Raw genomic sequence first — 19005 nt, 5'->3', positions numbered from 1 at the left:
GGAGCACGTGAGAACGTCTGAGTGGAGGGATGTTGAGAGAGCCGAGATGGTATTGGATGGTAGATTATAAATTACTGTGGAGGAGAACGAGTGCAAGAGATGAACTCAGGATTAGATGGTGTAAACTGAAGGAGGAAGACCACAGTGTAAGCCTCCATGGGCTATGATGTTTACAGATGTTCAATCAATCAATCAATTTTTTTATATAGCGCCAAATCACAACAAACAGTTGCCCCAAGGCGCTTTATATTGTAAGGCAAGGCCATACAATAATTATGTAAAACCCCAACGGTCAAAACGACCCCTGTGAGCAAGCATTTGGCTACAGTGGGAAGGAAAAACTCCCTTTTAACAGGAAGAAACCTCCAGCAGAACCAGGCTCAGGGAGGGGCAGTCTTCTGCTGGGACTGGTTGGGGCTGAGGGAGAGAACCAGGAAAAAGACATGCTGTGGAGGGGAGCAGAGATCGATCACTAATGATTAAATGCAGAGTGGTGCATACAGAGCAAAAAGAGAAAGAAAGTGCATCATGGGAACCCCCCAGCAGTCTACGTCTATAGCAGCATAACTAAGGGATGGTTCAGGGTCACCTGATCCAGCCCTAACTATAAGATTTAGCAAAAAGGAAAGTTTTAAGCCTAATCTTAAAAGTAGAGAGGGTGTCTGTCTCCCTGATCTGAATTGGGAGCTGGTTCCACAGGAGAGGAGCCTGAAAGCTGAAGGCTCTGCCTCCCATTCTACTCTTACAAACCCTAGGAACTACAAGTAAGCCTGCAGTCTGAGAGCGAAGCACTCTATTGGGGTGATATGGTACTACGAGGTCCCTAAGATAAGATGGGACCTGATTATTCAAAACCTTATAAGTAAGAAGAAGAATTTTAAATTCTATTCTAGAATTAACAGGAAGCCAATGAAGAGAGGCCAATATGGGTGAGATATGCTCTCTCCTTCTAGTCCCCGTCAGTACTCTAGCTGCAGCATTTTGAATTAACTGAAGGCTTTTTAGGGAACTTTTAGGACAACCTGATAATGAATTACAATAGTCCAGCCTAGAGGAAATAAATGCATGAATTAGTTTTTCAGCATCACTCTGAGACAAGACCTTTCTGATTTTAGAGATATTGCGTAAATGCAAAAAAGCAGTCCTACATATTTGTTTAATATGCGCTTTGAATGACATATCCTGATCAAAAATGGCTCCAAGATTTCTCACAGTATTACTAGAGGTCAGGGTAATGCCATCCAGAGTAAGGATCTGGTTAGACACCATGTTTCTAAGATTTGTGGGGCCAAGTACAATAACTTCAGTTTTATCTGAGTTTAAAAGCAGGAAATTAGAGGTCATCCATGTCTTTATGTCTGTAAGACAATCCTGCAGTTTAGCTAATTGGTGTGTGTCCTCTGGCTTCATGGATAGATAAAGCTGGGTATCATCTGCGTAACAATGAAAATTTAAGCAATACCGTCTAATAATACTACCTAAGGGAAGCATGTATAAAGTGAATAAAATTGGTCCTAGCACAGAACCTTGTGGAACTCCATAATTAACTTTAGTCTGTGAAGAAGATTCCCCATTTACATGAACAAATTGTAATGTATTAGACAAATATGATTCAAACCACCGCAGCGCAGTGCCTTTAATACCTATGGCATGCTCTAATCTCTGTAATAAAATTTTATGGTCAACAGTATCAAAAGCAGCACTGAGGTCTAACAGAACAAGCACAGAGATGAGTCCACTGTCTGAGGCCATAAGAAGATCATTTGTAACCTTCACTAATGCTGTTTCTGTACTATGATGAATTCTAAAACCTGACTGAAACTCTTCAAATAGACCATTCCTCTGCAGATGATCAGTTAGCTGTTTTACAACTACCCTTTCAAGAATTTTTGAGAGAAAAGGAAGGTTGGAGATTGGCCTATAATTAGCTAAGATAGCTGGGTCAAGTGATGGCTTTTTACCATCATTTTTTTTTTAGTGATGTTGTGATCTGTAGGGAGCTGGTTGAGATGATTCTTGAGCAGTGGATGTACACCTTGGAGAGAAGGAGAATTAGTGTGTTGGAGCAAAACTGAGTACATGCGAGAGTGTGAAAGAGGTGAGATTGAGATGGTTGGACATGCACAGAAGAAAAATGCAGGGTATATAATGAGAAGGATGCTGAGTATGGAGCTGCCAGACAGGAAGAGAAGATTGAGGTTGAGGAAGAGGTGTGTGGATGTTGTGAATGAGGACATGCTGGTGGTTGGTATGATAGATGATGATGCAGAGGACAGGGTGAGATGAAAACAGATGATCCTTTGTATTGACCTGCTAATGGGCAGAGCCAAAAGAAAAAGATTCTCCCTATTGGCAACATAAACTGCAGCACACATGTCGAACCCCTTTGAATTTATGTACATACATAGACGTAGACTGTGGGGGGGTTCCCATGATGCACTGTTTCTTTCTCTTTTTGCTCCGTATGCATCACTCTGCATTTAATCATTAGTTATCGATCTCTGCCCCCCTTCTCGACATGTCTTTTTCCTGGTTCTTTCCCTCAGCCCCAACCAGTCTCAGCAGAAGACTGCCCCTCCCTGAGCCTGGTTCTGCTGGAGGTTTCTTCCTGTTAAAAGGGAGTTTTTCCTTCCCACTGTGGCCAAGTGCTTGCTCATAGGGGGTCGTTTTGACCGTTGGGGTTTTTCATAATTATTGTATGGCCTTGCCTTACAATGTGGAGCGCCTTGGGGCAACTGTTTGTTGTGATTTGGCACTATATAAGAAAAAAGTTGATTGATTGATTGATACAGTGCATCCGGTAAGTGTTCAGTGTTTCACTTTTTCCACATTTTGTTATGTTACGCCCTTATTCCAAAATTGATGAATTTTTTCCCCTCAAAATTTGACGCACAATACCCCATAATGACAATGTGAAACAAGTTTTTTTTTTTTTTAAGATTTTTGCAAATTTATTAAAAAACAAAAAATAAAAAAATAAAAATCACATGTACAAAATTGAGCTCAGCTGCTTCCTGTTTCCACTGATCATCCTTGAGATGTTTCTGCAGCTTAATTGGAGTCCACCTGGGGTAAATTCAGTTGATTGGACATGATTTGGAAAGACACACACCTGTCTACATATAAGGTCCCACAGTTGACAGTCAGAGCACAAACCAATCATGAAGTCAAAGGAATTGTCTGTAGACCTCTGAGACAGGATTGTCTTGAGGCACAAATCTGGGGAAGGGTAGAGAAACATTCCTGCTGCTGTGAAGGTCCTAATGAGCACAGTGGCCTCCATCATCCATAAATGAAAGAAGTTCAGATCCACCAGGACTCTTCCAAGAGCTGGCCGCATGTCTAAGCTGAGTGTTTGGGGGAGAAGAGCCTTAGTCAGGGAGGTGACCAAGAACCTGATGGTCACTCTGTCAGAGCTCCAGCATTCCTACTGTGGAGAGAGGACAACTTTCCAGAAGGACAACCATCTCTGCAGCAATCCACCAATCAGGCCTGTATGATAGAGTGGCCAGACAGAAGCCACTCCTTAGTAAAAGGCACATGGCAGCCCACCTGGAGTTTGACAAAAGACACCTGAGGGACTCTCAGACCATGAGAAACAAAATTTTCTGGTCTGATGAGACAAGTATTGAACTCGTTGGTGTGAATTCCAGGTGTCATGTTTGGAGGAAACCAGGCACCATCCCTACAGTGAAGCGTGGTGGCAACATCATGCTGTGAGGATGTTTTTCAGCAGCAGCAACGTACAGACACATCCTGGATGAAAACCTGCTCCAGAGTGCTCTTGACCTCAGACTGGGACGACAGTTCATCTGTCAGCAGGACAATGGCCCTAAGCACACAGACAAGATATCAAAGGAGTGGTTTCAGGACAACTCTGTGAACGTCCTTGAGTGGCCCAGCCAGAGCCCAGTCCTGAATCTGATTGAACATCTCTTGAGAGATCTGAAAATGTCTGTGCACCAACACTCCCCATCCAGCCTGATGGAGCTTGAGAGGTGCTGCAAAGAGGAATGGACAAAACTGCCCAAAGATAGGTGCACCAATCTTGTGGCGTCATACTCAAGAAGACTTGAGGCTGTAACTGCTGCCAGAGGTGCATCAACAAAGTATTGAGCAAAGGATGTGAATACTTGTGTACATTTGAGTTCTTAGTTTTATTTCTAATAAATTTGCAAAAAATTCTAAACATTTTTTTTTCCATGTTGTCATTATGGGGTGTTGTGAGTAGACGTTTGAGGGGGAAAATGAATTTACTCCATTTTTGAACAAGGCTGTAACATAACAAAATGTGGAAAACATGGATGCACTGTACATGTGTGTTCCTGAGTGGTCACGTTTATGTCAGTCACTCACGTGTCGTCCTCGTGTGTCACAGATGTGGGGAAGAGCAGCCTGTTGCTACGCTTCGCAGACAACTCCTTCTCTGGTGAGTTCAAGCCACTTGCAAGACAAATTACAGTACATTTGTTGAGTCCAAAAATTCACATTTGTTGATCATCTCAGAGGAGTAAACCAGTTCATCTGGTCCACTGTTGTCACATTGTATTCAGATTTAGAATGGGTCATGTTATGGTTTTATGGGGGAAAGCTGCTGTTATTTCGCGTTGTTTTGTTAATAACTGTTGCTAATTATTTTTTTGTTGGAGGAGGAACAGATTCTTTGAGTCAACTACAACCCCTGGCAATAATTATGGAATCACCGGCCTCAGAGGATGTTCATTCAGTTGTTTAATTTTGTAGAAAAAAAGCAGATCACAGACATGACACAAAACTAAAGTCATTTCAAATGGCAACTTTCTGGCTTTAAGAAACACTATAAGAAATCAGGGAAAAAAATTGTGGCAGTCAGTAACGGTTACTTTTTTAGACCAAGCAGAGGAAAAAAATATGGAATCACTCAATTCTGAGGAAAAAATTATGGAATCACCCTGTAAATTTTCATCCCCAAAACTAACACCTGCATCAAATCAGATCTGCTCATTAGTCTGCATCTAAAAAGGAGTGATCACACCTTGGAGAGCTGTTGCACCAAGTGGACTGACATGAATCATGGCTCCAACATGAGAGATGTCAATTGAAACAAAAGAGAGGATTATCAAACTCTTAAAAGAGGGTAAATCATCACGCAATGTTCAAAGGATTCAAAAGAATTTTATTGTCATATGCACATAGGAACATGTTCCCTGCACAATGAAATGAACAAGGCCGTTGACGGCACCTAAAGGCTGCCTCCGGGTGTTCTGATAAACTGGACTTTCAAATCTTGGTTGTCGTCTTTCCTCTCCTGTCTGTGTGTGTAATCATTGTTTTTTGTGCTGATGGGTTTTTTTCCCTGCATTGCTGCTGTGTAATGCAGCAGCTATGAAGGTTTTTCTATCCCACGTTTTTACCTTGTGTGTGCTTTTATATCAAATCAAATCAATTTCATTTATATAGCGCCAAATCACAACAAACGGTTGCCCCAAGGCGCTTTATATTGTAAGGCAAAGCCATACAATAATTACAGAGAAACCCCAACGGTCAAAACAACCCCCTGTGAGCAAGCACTTGGCGACAGTGGGAAGGAAAAACTCCCTTTTAACAGGAAGAAACCTCCAGCAGAACCAGGCTCAGGGAGGGGCAGTCTTCTGCTGGGACTGGTTGGGACTGAGGGAGAGAACCAGGAAAAAGACATGCTGTGGAAGAGAGCAGAGATCAGTCACTAATGATTAAATGCAGAGTGGTGCATACAGAGCAAAAAGAGAAAGAAACAGTGCATCATGGGAACCCCCCAGCAGTCTAAGTCTATAGCAGCATAACTAAGGGATGGTTCAGGGTCACCTGATCCAGCCCTAACTATAAGCTTTAGCAAAAAGGAAAGTTTTAAGCCTAATCTTAAAAGTAGAGAGGGTGTCTGTCTCCCTGATCCGAATTGGGAGCTGGTTCCACAGGAGAGGAGCCTGAAAGCTGAAGGCTCTGCCTCCCATTCTACTCTTACAAACCCTAGGAACTACAAGTAAGCCTGCAGTCTGAGTGTGAAGCGCTCTATTGGGGTGATATGGTACTATGAGGTCCCTAAGATAAGATCAATCAATCAATCAATTTTTTATATAGCGCCAAATCACAACAAACAGTTGTCCCAAGGCGCTTTATATTGTAAGGCAAGGCCATACAATAATTATATAAAACCCCAACGGTCAAAACGACCCCCTGTGAGCAAACACTTGGCTACAGTGGGAAGGAAAAACTCCCTTTTAACAGGAAGAAACCTCCAGCAGAACCGAAAGATCTCCAGAAAGATGGGACCTGATTATTCAAAACCTTATAAGTAAGAAGAAGAATTTTAAATTCTATTCTAGAATTAACAGGAAGCCAATGAAGAGAGGCCAATATGGGTGAGATATGCTCTCTCCTTCTAGTCCCTGTCAGTACTCTAGCTGCAGCATTTTGAATTAACTGAAGGCTTTTCAGGGAACTTTTAGGACAACCTGATAATAATGAATTACAATAGTCCAGCCTAGAGGAAATAAATGCTTGAATTAGTTTTTCAGCATCACTCTGAGACAAGACCTTTCTAATTTTAGAGATATTGCGCAAATGCAAAAAAGCAGTCCTACATATTTGTTTAATATGCACATTGAATGACATATCCTGATAAAAAATGACTCCAAGATTTCTCACAGTATTACTAGAGGTCAGGGTAATGCCATCCAGAGTAAGAATCTGGTTAGACACCATGTTTCTAAGATTTGTGGGGCCAAGTACAATAACTTCATTTTTATCTGAGTTTAAAAGCAGGAAATTAGAGGTCATCCATGTCTTTATGTCTGTAAGACAATCCTGCAGTTTAGCTAATTGGTGTGTGTTCTCTGGCTAGATAAGGATAGATAAAGCATTTATATGTGTTTTATATGTGTTCATGTAACGGGCCGGTGTTGGGTATTTTCTCCTCCAAACATTTTTAAAACCTTTAACAAGACAAACAGAGTCAAGAAACACCAGTGAGACAGAAAGTCAAATTTTACGCGCGGAGTGCGGCCAGGCTGTACACCAAGGCTACACTAAAGTCTGGCCTGCTTTTCCGCTCTTTTTATTAAGAGACGCCCTCATCACATAAACAAAAAACTTGTCCTAAGGGTGGGGGTGATGACGCAAGACAAGTTTCTTCCCGTAACATAAACGCATACGTCAATAAGTGCAGCTGTAAGGAAGGACACTTTCTTTTACACAGGTCAGCACATCTCGTTCGTCTGTTGCAGTTATCAGCTGTTCTGCATCTGCCTGAAGTGTCCTGTCCTTCACACTCCTTCACACTAAGCACCACATCACAACAGTCAAAACGTTCTCTTACTCCCAGTCGTTAAGAGGCTGCGAAAACAAAGTTATATTATAATAATAAGTACATCCAGCCCTTCATTCCCAGCTCAGATTGACCCCAGAGTGCTAAAACAAAATTGAATTCTCAGGCTTGGTTAAGACAGGTGCAAAACAGCACAACACCGTTCTCATGAGAAAGAAGACGAAGGTACAAATGTTTAACAGTGATAACATATATATATATATATATAAAATCCTTAACATTTCCCACCTGTTTATCACCTGTTAAACATACAGTAGGCATCACCCAGCTTAGTTAGTTAGTTTATTAACTTAATCTATTCTGTCCACGTTTTTATTAATTGAACACCACCAACAGATGGAAGATTCGAATCCAGCTGCTATTTGATCAACCAGTTTATACTCGTCAGGCACTCCTCTGGGGACTCCTATTGCGTCAATATATGTTGGATTTCCTACTCCTTTCCAATCTCTTTTTACCCTATGTCTGGCTATGCCTTTCTGCCAATCCTCAGGAATAAGAGAGGCTGCATATGTCGTAACGTCTTCAGGGGTCATGGGTAACAATAATGATATTAATGCACAATAACCTGACACATTTCGTGGCAGTCTGTCAAAGATTCTGTTATCACCACACCACCACCATACATCACTCCTACTGACTGGTATAAATGAACTGTTTTTTCTGTATTATTCGACTACACCACTTGTCTTATTACTTTTTCAGCTAAAGCTTCATAGGCTAAGAGTGTGTTAACTCATCACGTCAACAGTTCAAGCTTGAACTGGAGTTGTGAGCTTTTCAATATCATCATAATTCTCAGTACAGTCATTACAGTTTTCTCCACTAAGGTCTGACTGTTTCAATGCTTGATATTTTGGCATAGTTTGTTGGAAGGCCAGATTACACTGTACAAATGTATTTGACACCATTTTGCCAACCATTGTTTTGATATAAGGGATCACACAACACATGCAAAGTCCAATCAGAATTAGGACTATAATATCTGGTGTCACCATTTTCAATAGTAACTGCCAACATGGTCCTGAAGTCAACCAGGACCAGGGATTCCACCGGTTCACGGCTAGGGTGTCTTTATGCATTGCATCACGAAGTTTATTCAGCTCTTCCAATGCGTCCTGCATATCCACTGAATGAATGGAGTCTGGGATGAAAGTACAGCATGTTGTGTTCAGCAGAACACAAACTCCTCCCTGTGAACCAGTAAGCAAGTCTAAAACCATGCGATTTTGCATCACCATGGTACGTAAAGCATCTATTTCAGTGTTTTGAGCTGCTACTATTTTTTTAGTTACATTCATGAACAGACCCAATCGATAATTCAGAGTTTCAATCATTAATGAATTTTTTCCCACTCCTATCCAGGGGAACAATGAATGTGCTATTTTATCTCCTACAGACCACAATTTTTTGGTCCTTTAGTACATCCGAGCCCCACATGTGATCATGTGGTAACACATCTGGGTATATCAATCTCCTCCGTCTGGTGCTGCCATTCTTCTCTGTGGAGGTCCTACCACATATGTATGGTCAGTCACCTGGGTAGGTGCACACACACCACCCCAATTTGGTGGGAGACTCATGTACAGTCTGGAACCATAAAGCCAATAGATGTCATCATACACCGGAGTACCATTTATAGGTGGTAGCAAAAACTTACTAACATAAGCACATGATTCATCCGTTCCCCATGGACAGGAGCCTGTATAATTACATCCCCGTCCAATGTGATGAAGATAAGTACCATCCACATATTATGTTTTGGTTAGGCTTAAATTATTTGATAAAACATACGTTTGGGTACACAGACGTTTCTTAATTTTACCTACATTTTTATTCCCTGTCCCGTAAAAGCAAATTGGGAATGGCCGTTGTGATGACAATTTAACGTGATGATATTTTTGCATTTCCCTTCAGTCTAGTCAATGGAGCAGCACTTGGGCACGCTTGTACGTCCTCTGTTGAAATCCCTATCATATAAGTGGTTGCACTGAGGCAAGTGGTGTTACATCTTATCAGATTTGCTGAGAACTGCTGCCCCCGAAATACAGTTTGATTATGCATCCGTATGATAAGACATTCTGTCACCCTAGCAGGGTACGGTTTAGCCGTCAGAGCTGGGTGTGTTGAGGATATAGGTATCTGTGAACAAACATAACAATTAGTAACGTAATTCCATTCCACCAGGCCAGGAATCCGAGGAGCACGAAACACACTAAGATCACAACGCAACCGGCTGCCCTACCAACAGTCCGGCAGCGGCGGCGCTGAGCACGCCGCTCCGGGGTCTGCTGTAGTTCAGTCATGATTGCTAGGATACAGTGTTGTTAACCACCTCACCTAATAGTGCAAGGATCTCCCTGCTTCACTGGCATTGAGACAATCTATTGCTAATTAAATAGACTCCCTTTGTAGCCAGACTTCCCCTTCCACTGTGGAGGCCGCCAACACACGCTGTATCTTACAGTGATGTATCCACGTTGATCTCTCCGCTATCTTTACTGCAGTTGGTGTTGTTAACAGCACTTGGTATAGACCTTCCCAACGAGGACTGGACTCTGATGAACACCCAGTCTCCTGGCTAGACTACTGGAAGGCCGTCCTGTGGAAGATCAAAATTATTCGGCAGTAAATGTGTTTAAGTTATCTCTTTCTGTGTTAATGTCTTTTTCATAAAATTTGCTAATGTTTGTTCCTCATCTGCTGTTTTAGTATCCATGTCAAAATTGGTAGACGATATGGTCGTCCATAAAGTATCTCAAATGGTGTTAACCCTGATGGTGTTGGTGTTATTCTCATATACAATTTTACTAGGTCCAACATTCAATCCAGGTTTGTTTTGTCTCTTCTATACATTTCCTTAATCTTATTTTTATTGCGCCCTTTTATGTGCCCTTTGTCCTTTCCACTAATCCGGCACTGTGTGGTTGATAAGCACAATGATTTTTGAGATTGACCTGTAGCGCTTCTCCTATGTATTGCACTATTGTATTAACAAAATGCGCTCCATTATCTGAATAGACTGTTTCTGGTATTCCAAATCATGGAATGATGTCTTTGCACAATGCCTTAGCCACTGTAAGTGCACCTGCATGTTTTGTAGGGAACAATTCTACCCATTTTGAGAAGGCATCAATTATGACTAAACAAAATTCCTTCCCTTCATGTTTACTCAGCTGTATATAATCCATATGAATCACTTGAAAGGGATATTGTGGTGTTGGAAATTTGCCTCTTTGGGGTCTCAAATTGCCTTGTGAGTTGTGTTTTGCACATGCCATGCATGCTCTACAATGCTGTTTTGCATATGCATCGAACCCATAAAGACAAAAAATAGATTGCAATTGCGATATCATACCCCCTGATGAGACATGCGTCACGCCATGGCTCATAATAGCTGCCCATTTAAACATATTTTTTGGCAATATGGGTTTCTTTTGTGGTCATATCCAGAGGGGTGTCATATAGGAGAAAAATAGAAAGAGCTGTTGCCGCCTTTGCGGTTTTGTCAGCAACGTCATTTCCTTTTGAAACACTGTCAGAGCCTTTGGTGTGAGCCGCACATTTGCATATAGCAATTTGTTGAGGCAACTTCACAGCTTGCAGTAGGGCAGTTAGGAGAGTGGCATGAGTCACTGGCTTTCCAGATGATGTCACCATTCCACGCTCCTCCCACAGTTTTGCAAACACATGCACTGTGCTGAAAGCGTACTGGCTGTCTGTATAAATTGATACAGCCGTACCTTTAAACAGATAGCAAGCTGCAGTTAAAGCAACTAATTCAGCTGCTTGTGCTGAAAATGACGATGGCAATGAAGCAGAATCCAATACTTCTGAATTTGTGACAACAGCATATCCAGATTGTGTTTGTCCATAAGCTTTGTCAGTGGAAGAACCATCCACATACACAATTGTACTGTTTGGGATGGGTGTGTCCTGGAGGTCTGGGCGTGCTTTCGTACAGACCGTAGCTACATCAAGACAATTGTGCGGCTCACCATCCTCAGGTAAGGGTATCAATGTGGATGGATTCAATGTCGTACATCGCTCTACCGTAAGGTGTGGTTGTGATAATAGCAAGGACATGCACGAAAGATGTCTTGCTGGGGACAAAAGGCTCATTTTTGTCTGCAACAGAAGTGCAGAAACTGCATGTGGAACTTCCAGTGTCAACTGATGGAATAGAACAACATTACTGCTACTTTGAACAGCCATAAAGGCTGCAACAACAGCCTGTACGCATGGTGGTAAAGCACTTGCCACTGCATCCAATGTAGATGAGTAGTAGGCAACTGGCCTCAATTTTGAGCCATACACTTGAACCAAAACACTAGTCATGGACTCATTCTTACAATCAGCTGTTTGAATGAATGGTTTACTATAATCTGGTAGTGCCAAAACTGTGGATGACACTAATGTTTGTTTTACTTTTACAAAAGCTTCCTCAGCTTCTTTGTTCCATTCCAACACGGTTGACATTGAAATATCATCCTTGTACATCAAATCAGAAAGTGGACTAGTCAATTCTGCATAGCAGGGAATCCATGCCCTGCAGTAATTTGTCAATCCAAGAAATGACATCATCTGCTTTTTGGTTTGTGGTTTTGGAGCGTGCAAAATTGCTTCCTTCCTGTCAGACAGGATCGTACGCCCTGTGGCTGATAATTCATGTCCTAAATATTTTACTTTATCCCTACACAACTGAACTTTGTTTTTACTCACTTTGTGGCCATTATCAAATAAGAAACATAATAATGCTACTGTGTCAGTTATGCAGTTTTCTCGTGTGTCAGAGGCAATCAGAATGTCATCAACATACACTAATAGTTGGCTATCTGCCGGTGGAACAAAATTGGCTAAACATGCTGACATGACTTGAGAATAAATAGTTGGACTGTCTGCGTAACCCTGCGGTAATCTGGTAAATGTATATCGTTGTCCTTTAAAGGTAAAAGCAAACCAGAATTGACTATCTGGGTGTACTGGTACAGAAAAAAAAAAAAAAATGCATTACTGATATCTATTACAGAAAAACAACTAGAATTTAATCTCAATGAGCTTAACAGTGTGTGCGGATCTGGTACACATGGTGCTCTTTTAATCACAGCAGCATTTACTGCCTGCAGATCTTGAATCTATCTCCATCCCACTGAGGGCGGAGCCTTTTTTTACAGGAAATATGGGTGTGTTACATGGTGAATCTGGACATGGCACTATTACTCCTGCTGTTAATAAATTCTCTATTACCGGCCTGATTCCTTCAATTGCATCAGGTTTCAATGGATACTGTCTTACACATGGTCTGTATTCTGTTTTTGGTCTTATAACTACAGGTTGTGCATTTTTTATCAGTCCTACGTCTGAAGGACCTGTTGTCCACAATCCTGATGGTACAGAAGAGAGAAGATCATCCTCTTCAGGACTCAACTGAAACACTCAGGATTGTGAAGTGGACACATTAATGTGTGTTCCAGCTGTCAGCACCAATGAGACATTAACTGGCACTTTATACAATTTAGTTGATGGACTGAACTCCGTTCGTGGTCCAACTCTGCTCCAATCAGTGGCTGACAAAGCTGTTATGACTGTCAGTCCCAATTCTTGCCATTCTGTCAAATATGGTTTACAAAGTGACACATGTAATGGCATACCTGTGAATCTCAATTTTAAAACATCTTCAGTGGCACCTGTTACTGTTATGACAGCTGTTGAGTTGCCATCATGAATCAAATCGGTCATTGTCAGCTTCACAGGTGAAATATTTTTCAATTTGTTTTCATACACTGGTGTTCCTGGCAATATGCCACTATGGACTCTAAATACACTCTCAAATCTGCATCTAAACTCTATCCATGGCTCTCCTTCTTTCTGAGTTGTCCTGGTAATTTCAGTATAATTTATCTTTGGTCCTAACACTCCTTTTGCACGTGTAATCATAGCTTCCACTCTTGTTTTCAAGACTGGATCATCATGTGTCAATGGTACGCCATCCTGGTCTGCAGGATTCCAGTCTCCGCGTATCTGACTCCATTTTAGGGCCACATGCTTTCATCCACACCTGTTGGACTTCAGGTCCACTAAGGTGGTAAGAACTTCTAATGTGTTCTACATCCTGCATAAATCCCTCGATATCGACATGTGGCGATGGTATCATGTCGACTGCTGCTTTGATATCATCAGCATTCCATGTTCGATATACGAGCATGGTTGATCGCTGTCCTGCTATTCCTGCACGAGGATTTGGTACTTCTATCATAGGATAGGCACCTCCCTGGTCACTGTGTTCCACCATGGGAGGGGCTGTAGGCACTTTCGCTTGACTGCGTGTTTGTGGTTTTTCTGGTTTTTCACTTTTTACCTTAGGTTTTACTGCTAAATCATACTGTGGTGGCGGTACATCGTCATCCTCTGGTAGAGGAGATAAAGGTGTTGTTGTCACCGACGATCCAGCCAGCGGTGATTGTTGAGGCTGTTCTGGTTCTCTGTGCTGAATTATCACATCTTCTTCTGCCTTACCTACAGCTTTCTTTTTCCTTGCTTTCTCTAATCGTCGCTTCTCTGCTCCCTTCTGTCTGTTCTCTGCTTCCTCCTCCCAAAATGCCACTAAATCTGCCCCTACTTTCTGCATCTTTTTCTCATCACCTTTATGTTGCTGTTCTAACTCCTTCTTTAGCTTCTGTATACTGATCAGGTTCAGTCGTCCGTCAAAGTCATGTTTATTAATCCAGGTCTCCAATGTTTTGTTGGTCTTGGATTTTTTTTTGCTTCCATAAATTTCCAGTCGTCAGTTGATAAATTTTCCTTATTTATAGACGTCTTACCCCCCATTTTTATTATCCCTTGTTATAATTTGGACTTCAGACGGGGGCACACCTGGGGTGTTCTAAATCTGAAGTTTTCACACTTTCTTTGGACGTGACAATTAATTTGCCGTCGTGTGGTTGATTCCTTTCACCTCCCCGTAGGAAGCGGAATCACTTGCCTCTGCTTCCACACGCACGGTTGTCACTAACGTTGTCCAAAGTATTACACTTTCACACAGTTATTTACACTTACACAAAACACTATTTACACATAGAAACACTTTTAATAATCGTACGCGTATTCTTATGCCAGGGGAGCTCGCCCTCCCGTGAAATTTAACTAATGTCCTGCATTAGGGGACTCCGCCGTCCCTGCCAAATTTAACTACTTTTTTACAGTGCACGTATTTCTACCCGGGATTTCCTTTACGTATTAAAACAGAGGAGTCTGTATCCTCCTTCCGGAATTTAACTACTTGCGTCCCTCGCAACCGTAGAGGAGTCCGCCCTCCTTACAGAGTTTAACTGTGTTTCATTAACAGACGATTCTGTATCATCGCTTACGGAGTTTAACTGTTTTATGTGATCACTTTTATCCCCTACCGGTACGCGTATATAAACAGAGGAGTCCGCACCCTCCTTACAGAGTTTAACTGCTTTGCATTAACAGACGATTCTGTATCATCGCTTGCGGAATTTAACTGTTTATGTGATCTGATCACCACTCACTCAGTACTGTTTACAAAGAAATTCTACTCACTGACTCGACTTCCTGTCTGTCTTCTTCGGGAAAATCTCGTCAACCAGACGATGCCAACGGTGGCCGACAATGGCAGACACGATCAATCGATCAGACCTTGGCCAAGGATTTACGTCTGGACTTGACGACCTCCGCTGGACACCTCCGGTATTGTTGAGCTCCCGGACGTAGCCCCCAGTCAATGTTGGGTATTTTCTCCTCCAAACATTTTTAAAACCTTTAACAAGACAAACAGAGTCAAGAAACACCAGTGAGACAGAAAGTCAAATTTTACGCGCGGAGTGCGGCCAGGCTGTACACCAAGGCTACACTAAAGTCTGGCCTGCTTTTCCGCTCTTTTTATTAAGAGATGCCCTCATCACATAAACAAAAAACTTGTCCTAAGGGTGGGGGTGATGACGCAAGACAAGTTTCTTCCCGTAACATAAACGCATACGTCAATAAGTGCAGCTGTAAGGAAGGACACTTTCTTTTACACAGGTCAGCACATCTCGTTCGTCTGTTGCAGTTATCAGCTGTTCTGCATCTGCCTGAAGTGTCCTGTCCTTCACACTCCTTCACACTAAGCACCACATCACAACAGTCAAAACGTTCTCTTACTCCCAGTCGTTAAGAGGCTGCGAAAACAAAGTTATATTATAATAATAAGTACATCCAGCCCTTCATTCCCAGCTCAGATTGACCCCAGAGTGCTAAAACAAAATTGAATTCTCAGGCTTGGTTAAGACAGGTGCAAAACAGCACAACACCGTTCTCATGAGAAAGAAGACGAAGGTACAAATGTTTAACAGTGATAACATATATATATATATATATATAAAATCCTTAACAGCCGGCTCATGTGTGTTATGTGTGGGTTGTCTGTAAAGAGCCGGTCATGGTTTGCTCAGCCCTGCTGTTGACCTAGGCAGGGAAGTACATCTGGAGCTGGTCCCCGGGCGCCTAAAGGCGACTTCTGCTCCTAACTGGCAATTAGGATGGGTTAAATGCAGTAGACACATAATTTTTGCCAGGGGTTGTAAATCCCATTTCCTTTAGGCGGTTTGTTACAGTTTGGTCACAGACGTTTACTCCAGTTTCCTCCCATTCGTTCCTCATTTGTTTTGTTGTGCATTTTCGATTTTTGAGACATATTGCTTTAAGTTTTCTGTCTTGACGCTTTGATGTCTTCCTTGGTCTACCAGTATGTTTGCCTTTAACAGCCTTCCCATGTTGTTTGTATTTGGTCCAGAGTTTAGACACAGCTGACTGTGAACAACCAACATCTTTTGCAACATTGCGTGATGATTTACCCTCTTTTAAGAGTTTGATAATCCTCTCCTTTGTTTCAGTTGACATCTCTCGTGTTGGAGCCTTGATTCATGTCAGTCCATTTGGTGCAACAGCTCTCCAAGGTGTGATCACTCCTTTTTAGATGCAGACTAATGAGCAGATATGATTTGATGCAGGTGTTAGTTTTGGGGATGAAATTTTTACAGGGTGATTCCATCATTTATTCCTCAGAATTGAGTGAGTCCATATTTTTTTTTTTTTCCCCTCTGCTTGGTCTAAAAAAGTAACCGTTACTGACTGCCACATTTTTTTTTCCTGATTTCTTATAGTGTTTCTTAAAGCCAGAAAGTTGCCTTTTGAAATGACTTTAGTTTTGTGTCATGTCTGTGATCTGCTTTTTTTTCTACAAAATTAAACAACTGAATGAACATCCTCCGAGGCCGGTGATTCCATAATTATTGCCAGGAGTTGTACATACAGAAAAGCTAAACGAAAGCCATCATTAACACCTAAACAAGGTTACAATGGGCTAAGGAAAAGCAATCGTGGACTGTGGATGACTGGATGAAAGTCATACTCAGTGATGAATCTCGAATCTGCATTGGGCAAGGTGATGATGCTGGAACTTTTGTTTGGTGCCATTCCAATGAGATTTATAAAGATGACTGTCTGAAGAGAACATGTAAATTTCCACAGTCATTGATGATATGGGGCTGCATGTCAGGTAAAGGCACTGGGGAGATGGCTGTCATTACATCATCAATAAATGCACAAGTTTACGTTGATATTTTGGACACTTTTCTTATCCCATTATTTGAAAGGATGTTTGGGGATGATGAAATCATTTTTCAAGATGATAATGCATCTTGCCATAGAGCAAAAACTGTGAAAACATTCCTTGCAAAAAGACACATAGGGTCAATGTCATGGCCTGCAAATAGTCCGGATCTTAATCCAATTGAAAATCTTTGGTGGAAGTTGAAGAAAATGGTCCATGACAAGGCTCCAACCTGCAAAGCTGATCTGGCAACAACAATCAGAGAAAGTTGGAGCCAGATTGATGAAGAGTACTGTTTGTCACTCATTAAGTCCATGCCTCAGACTGCAAGCTGTTATAAAAGCCAGAGGTGGTGCAACAAAATACTAGTAATGTGTTGGAGCGTTCTTTTGTTTTTCATGATTCCATGATTTTTTTCCTCAGAACTGAGTGATTCTGAGGATCTGACTCATTTTTTTCCCTCTGCTTGGTCTAAAAAAGTAACCGTTACTGACTGCCACAATTTTTCTTTCCTGATTTCTTATAGTGTTTCTTAAAGCCAGAAAGTTGCCATTTGAAATGACTTTAGTTTTGTGTCATGTCTGTGATCTGCTTTTTTTCTACAAAATTAAACAACTGAATGAACATCCTCTGAGGCTGGTGATTCCATAATTTTTGCCAGGGGTTGTACTTGCAGTGCTTTGATAACCCTGTGAATACATTTGTTATTGGATTATTCAATTATTTCTTTGCTCAGTTAAGACATCATCACAATTTCATAGAACACAGCAGAAAATAAAATGAGAAATTCATTTATTTTAAAAAGAGCTTAATGAGGGTTACTTTAACATGTTTACATCTTCCTTGTTACACGGACTGAAGACTCGTCAAGGTGGAGTTGTAAATTCTCATTTGGGTCACACTGATCAGCTGATCAACACTGGAACCATTGGACCCCAGGGCCAATAAAGGACTTAATGTAGTTTGTAGCATCTAAGTCCTGTTTTTTTTTTTGTTTGTTTGTTTGTTTTTTTTGTGTGTGTGTGTGTGTGTGTGTGTGTATGTATGTATGTATGTATATATATATATATATGTGTATATATACACACACACACACAGTGATGCCGGTAACGCGTTACTCTAATCTGACCACTTTTTTAGTAACGAGTAATCTAACGCGTTAATCTTTACAAATCAGTAATCAGATTAAAGTTACTTCTCCAAGTCACTGTGCGTTACTGTTATTTTTGCATTGTGGGTCAATAGCAGCATTAAACTTGGTCCGTGGGCAGGGGATCGGGGTTCGACTGAACTGCCCACTTTAAGCGAGCTGTGAGCTTTTCATCTGTGTTTTTTTTGCTGCAGCAGCAGCAGCTACGACTCGTCCTCACCTCTTAAAGCGCGGTGACAACAGCACACCTGCACTGAGCTTTACAAAGACATTTTTATGCTTTTTGTTCTCCGAGCTGCTCTGTATCTGCTGCTAAAAACAGCTGATCCTCCGCGACGCGTCAACAACTAACTCTATTTTCCGCTTAAATGCACCTAAAGTCTCTTTCTGAGGACCACATGATGTGAAAACGCAATAAAACTTTCTTACCTGTAAATCTGGTCCTGTTTTCTGCATAAATAAATGTTATCCATTCTTTGTGCTCAAACGCCAAAGCAGGGGCGAATCCAGATGGGATGGGGGCGTGGGGCAAGGATGTGCCCCCCACAACACCCCTAGATTAAAGGTCCAGTTTTGAAGCCCTTTTTTACTACAGCTACTAATACTACTTAAAATAACAAGTAAAATGTTTAGAGAGAATTTAAATGTTAGAAAAATGTTAGAATGAATTTAATAGTTAAATTTATAAACAATGTAGGTTAGAAAGTTTTACTGTTACAATGCTGTCAACAGTTAAATATGAGGTCAGGAAAGAGGTCTTTGTTTTACTTTTTATAAAACAAGTATTTATTTTCATTGAAGTCAAGAAAGGGTGACTATAAAGTGAGTTTTGGCAAAACAGGTATCATTGTCATGTTGAGGTGGCAGAGGGTTGTTGTCGGCAGCTGGGGAAAGTAACCA

At 41.4% G+C, this 19005-nt stretch overlaps 1 protein-coding gene across 1 annotated transcript in view; it reads left to right on the top strand.

The window, feature by feature from the left end:
- LOC117528045 (ras-related protein Rab-35-like) overlaps positions 1-19005 on the top strand; it is a 33312-nt gene that overhangs the window by 4559 nt on the left and 9748 nt on the right. The window contains exon 3 of the mRNA XM_034190564.1: positions 4379-4429. Coding sequence (XP_034046455.1) covers positions 4379-4429 — 51 coding nt within the window. The remainder of the gene's footprint in view (positions 1-4378; positions 4430-19005) is intronic.

This window comes from Thalassophryne amazonica, chromosome 16 (assembly GCF_902500255.1).
Source record: "Thalassophryne amazonica chromosome 16, fThaAma1.1, whole genome shotgun sequence".
NCBI classification, from domain to species: domain Eukaryota; kingdom Metazoa; phylum Chordata; class Actinopteri; order Batrachoidiformes; family Batrachoididae; genus Thalassophryne; species Thalassophryne amazonica.
Note: the sequence above shows the minus strand (reverse complement) of the source record. Positions and strands in the feature narration are given on the sequence as shown.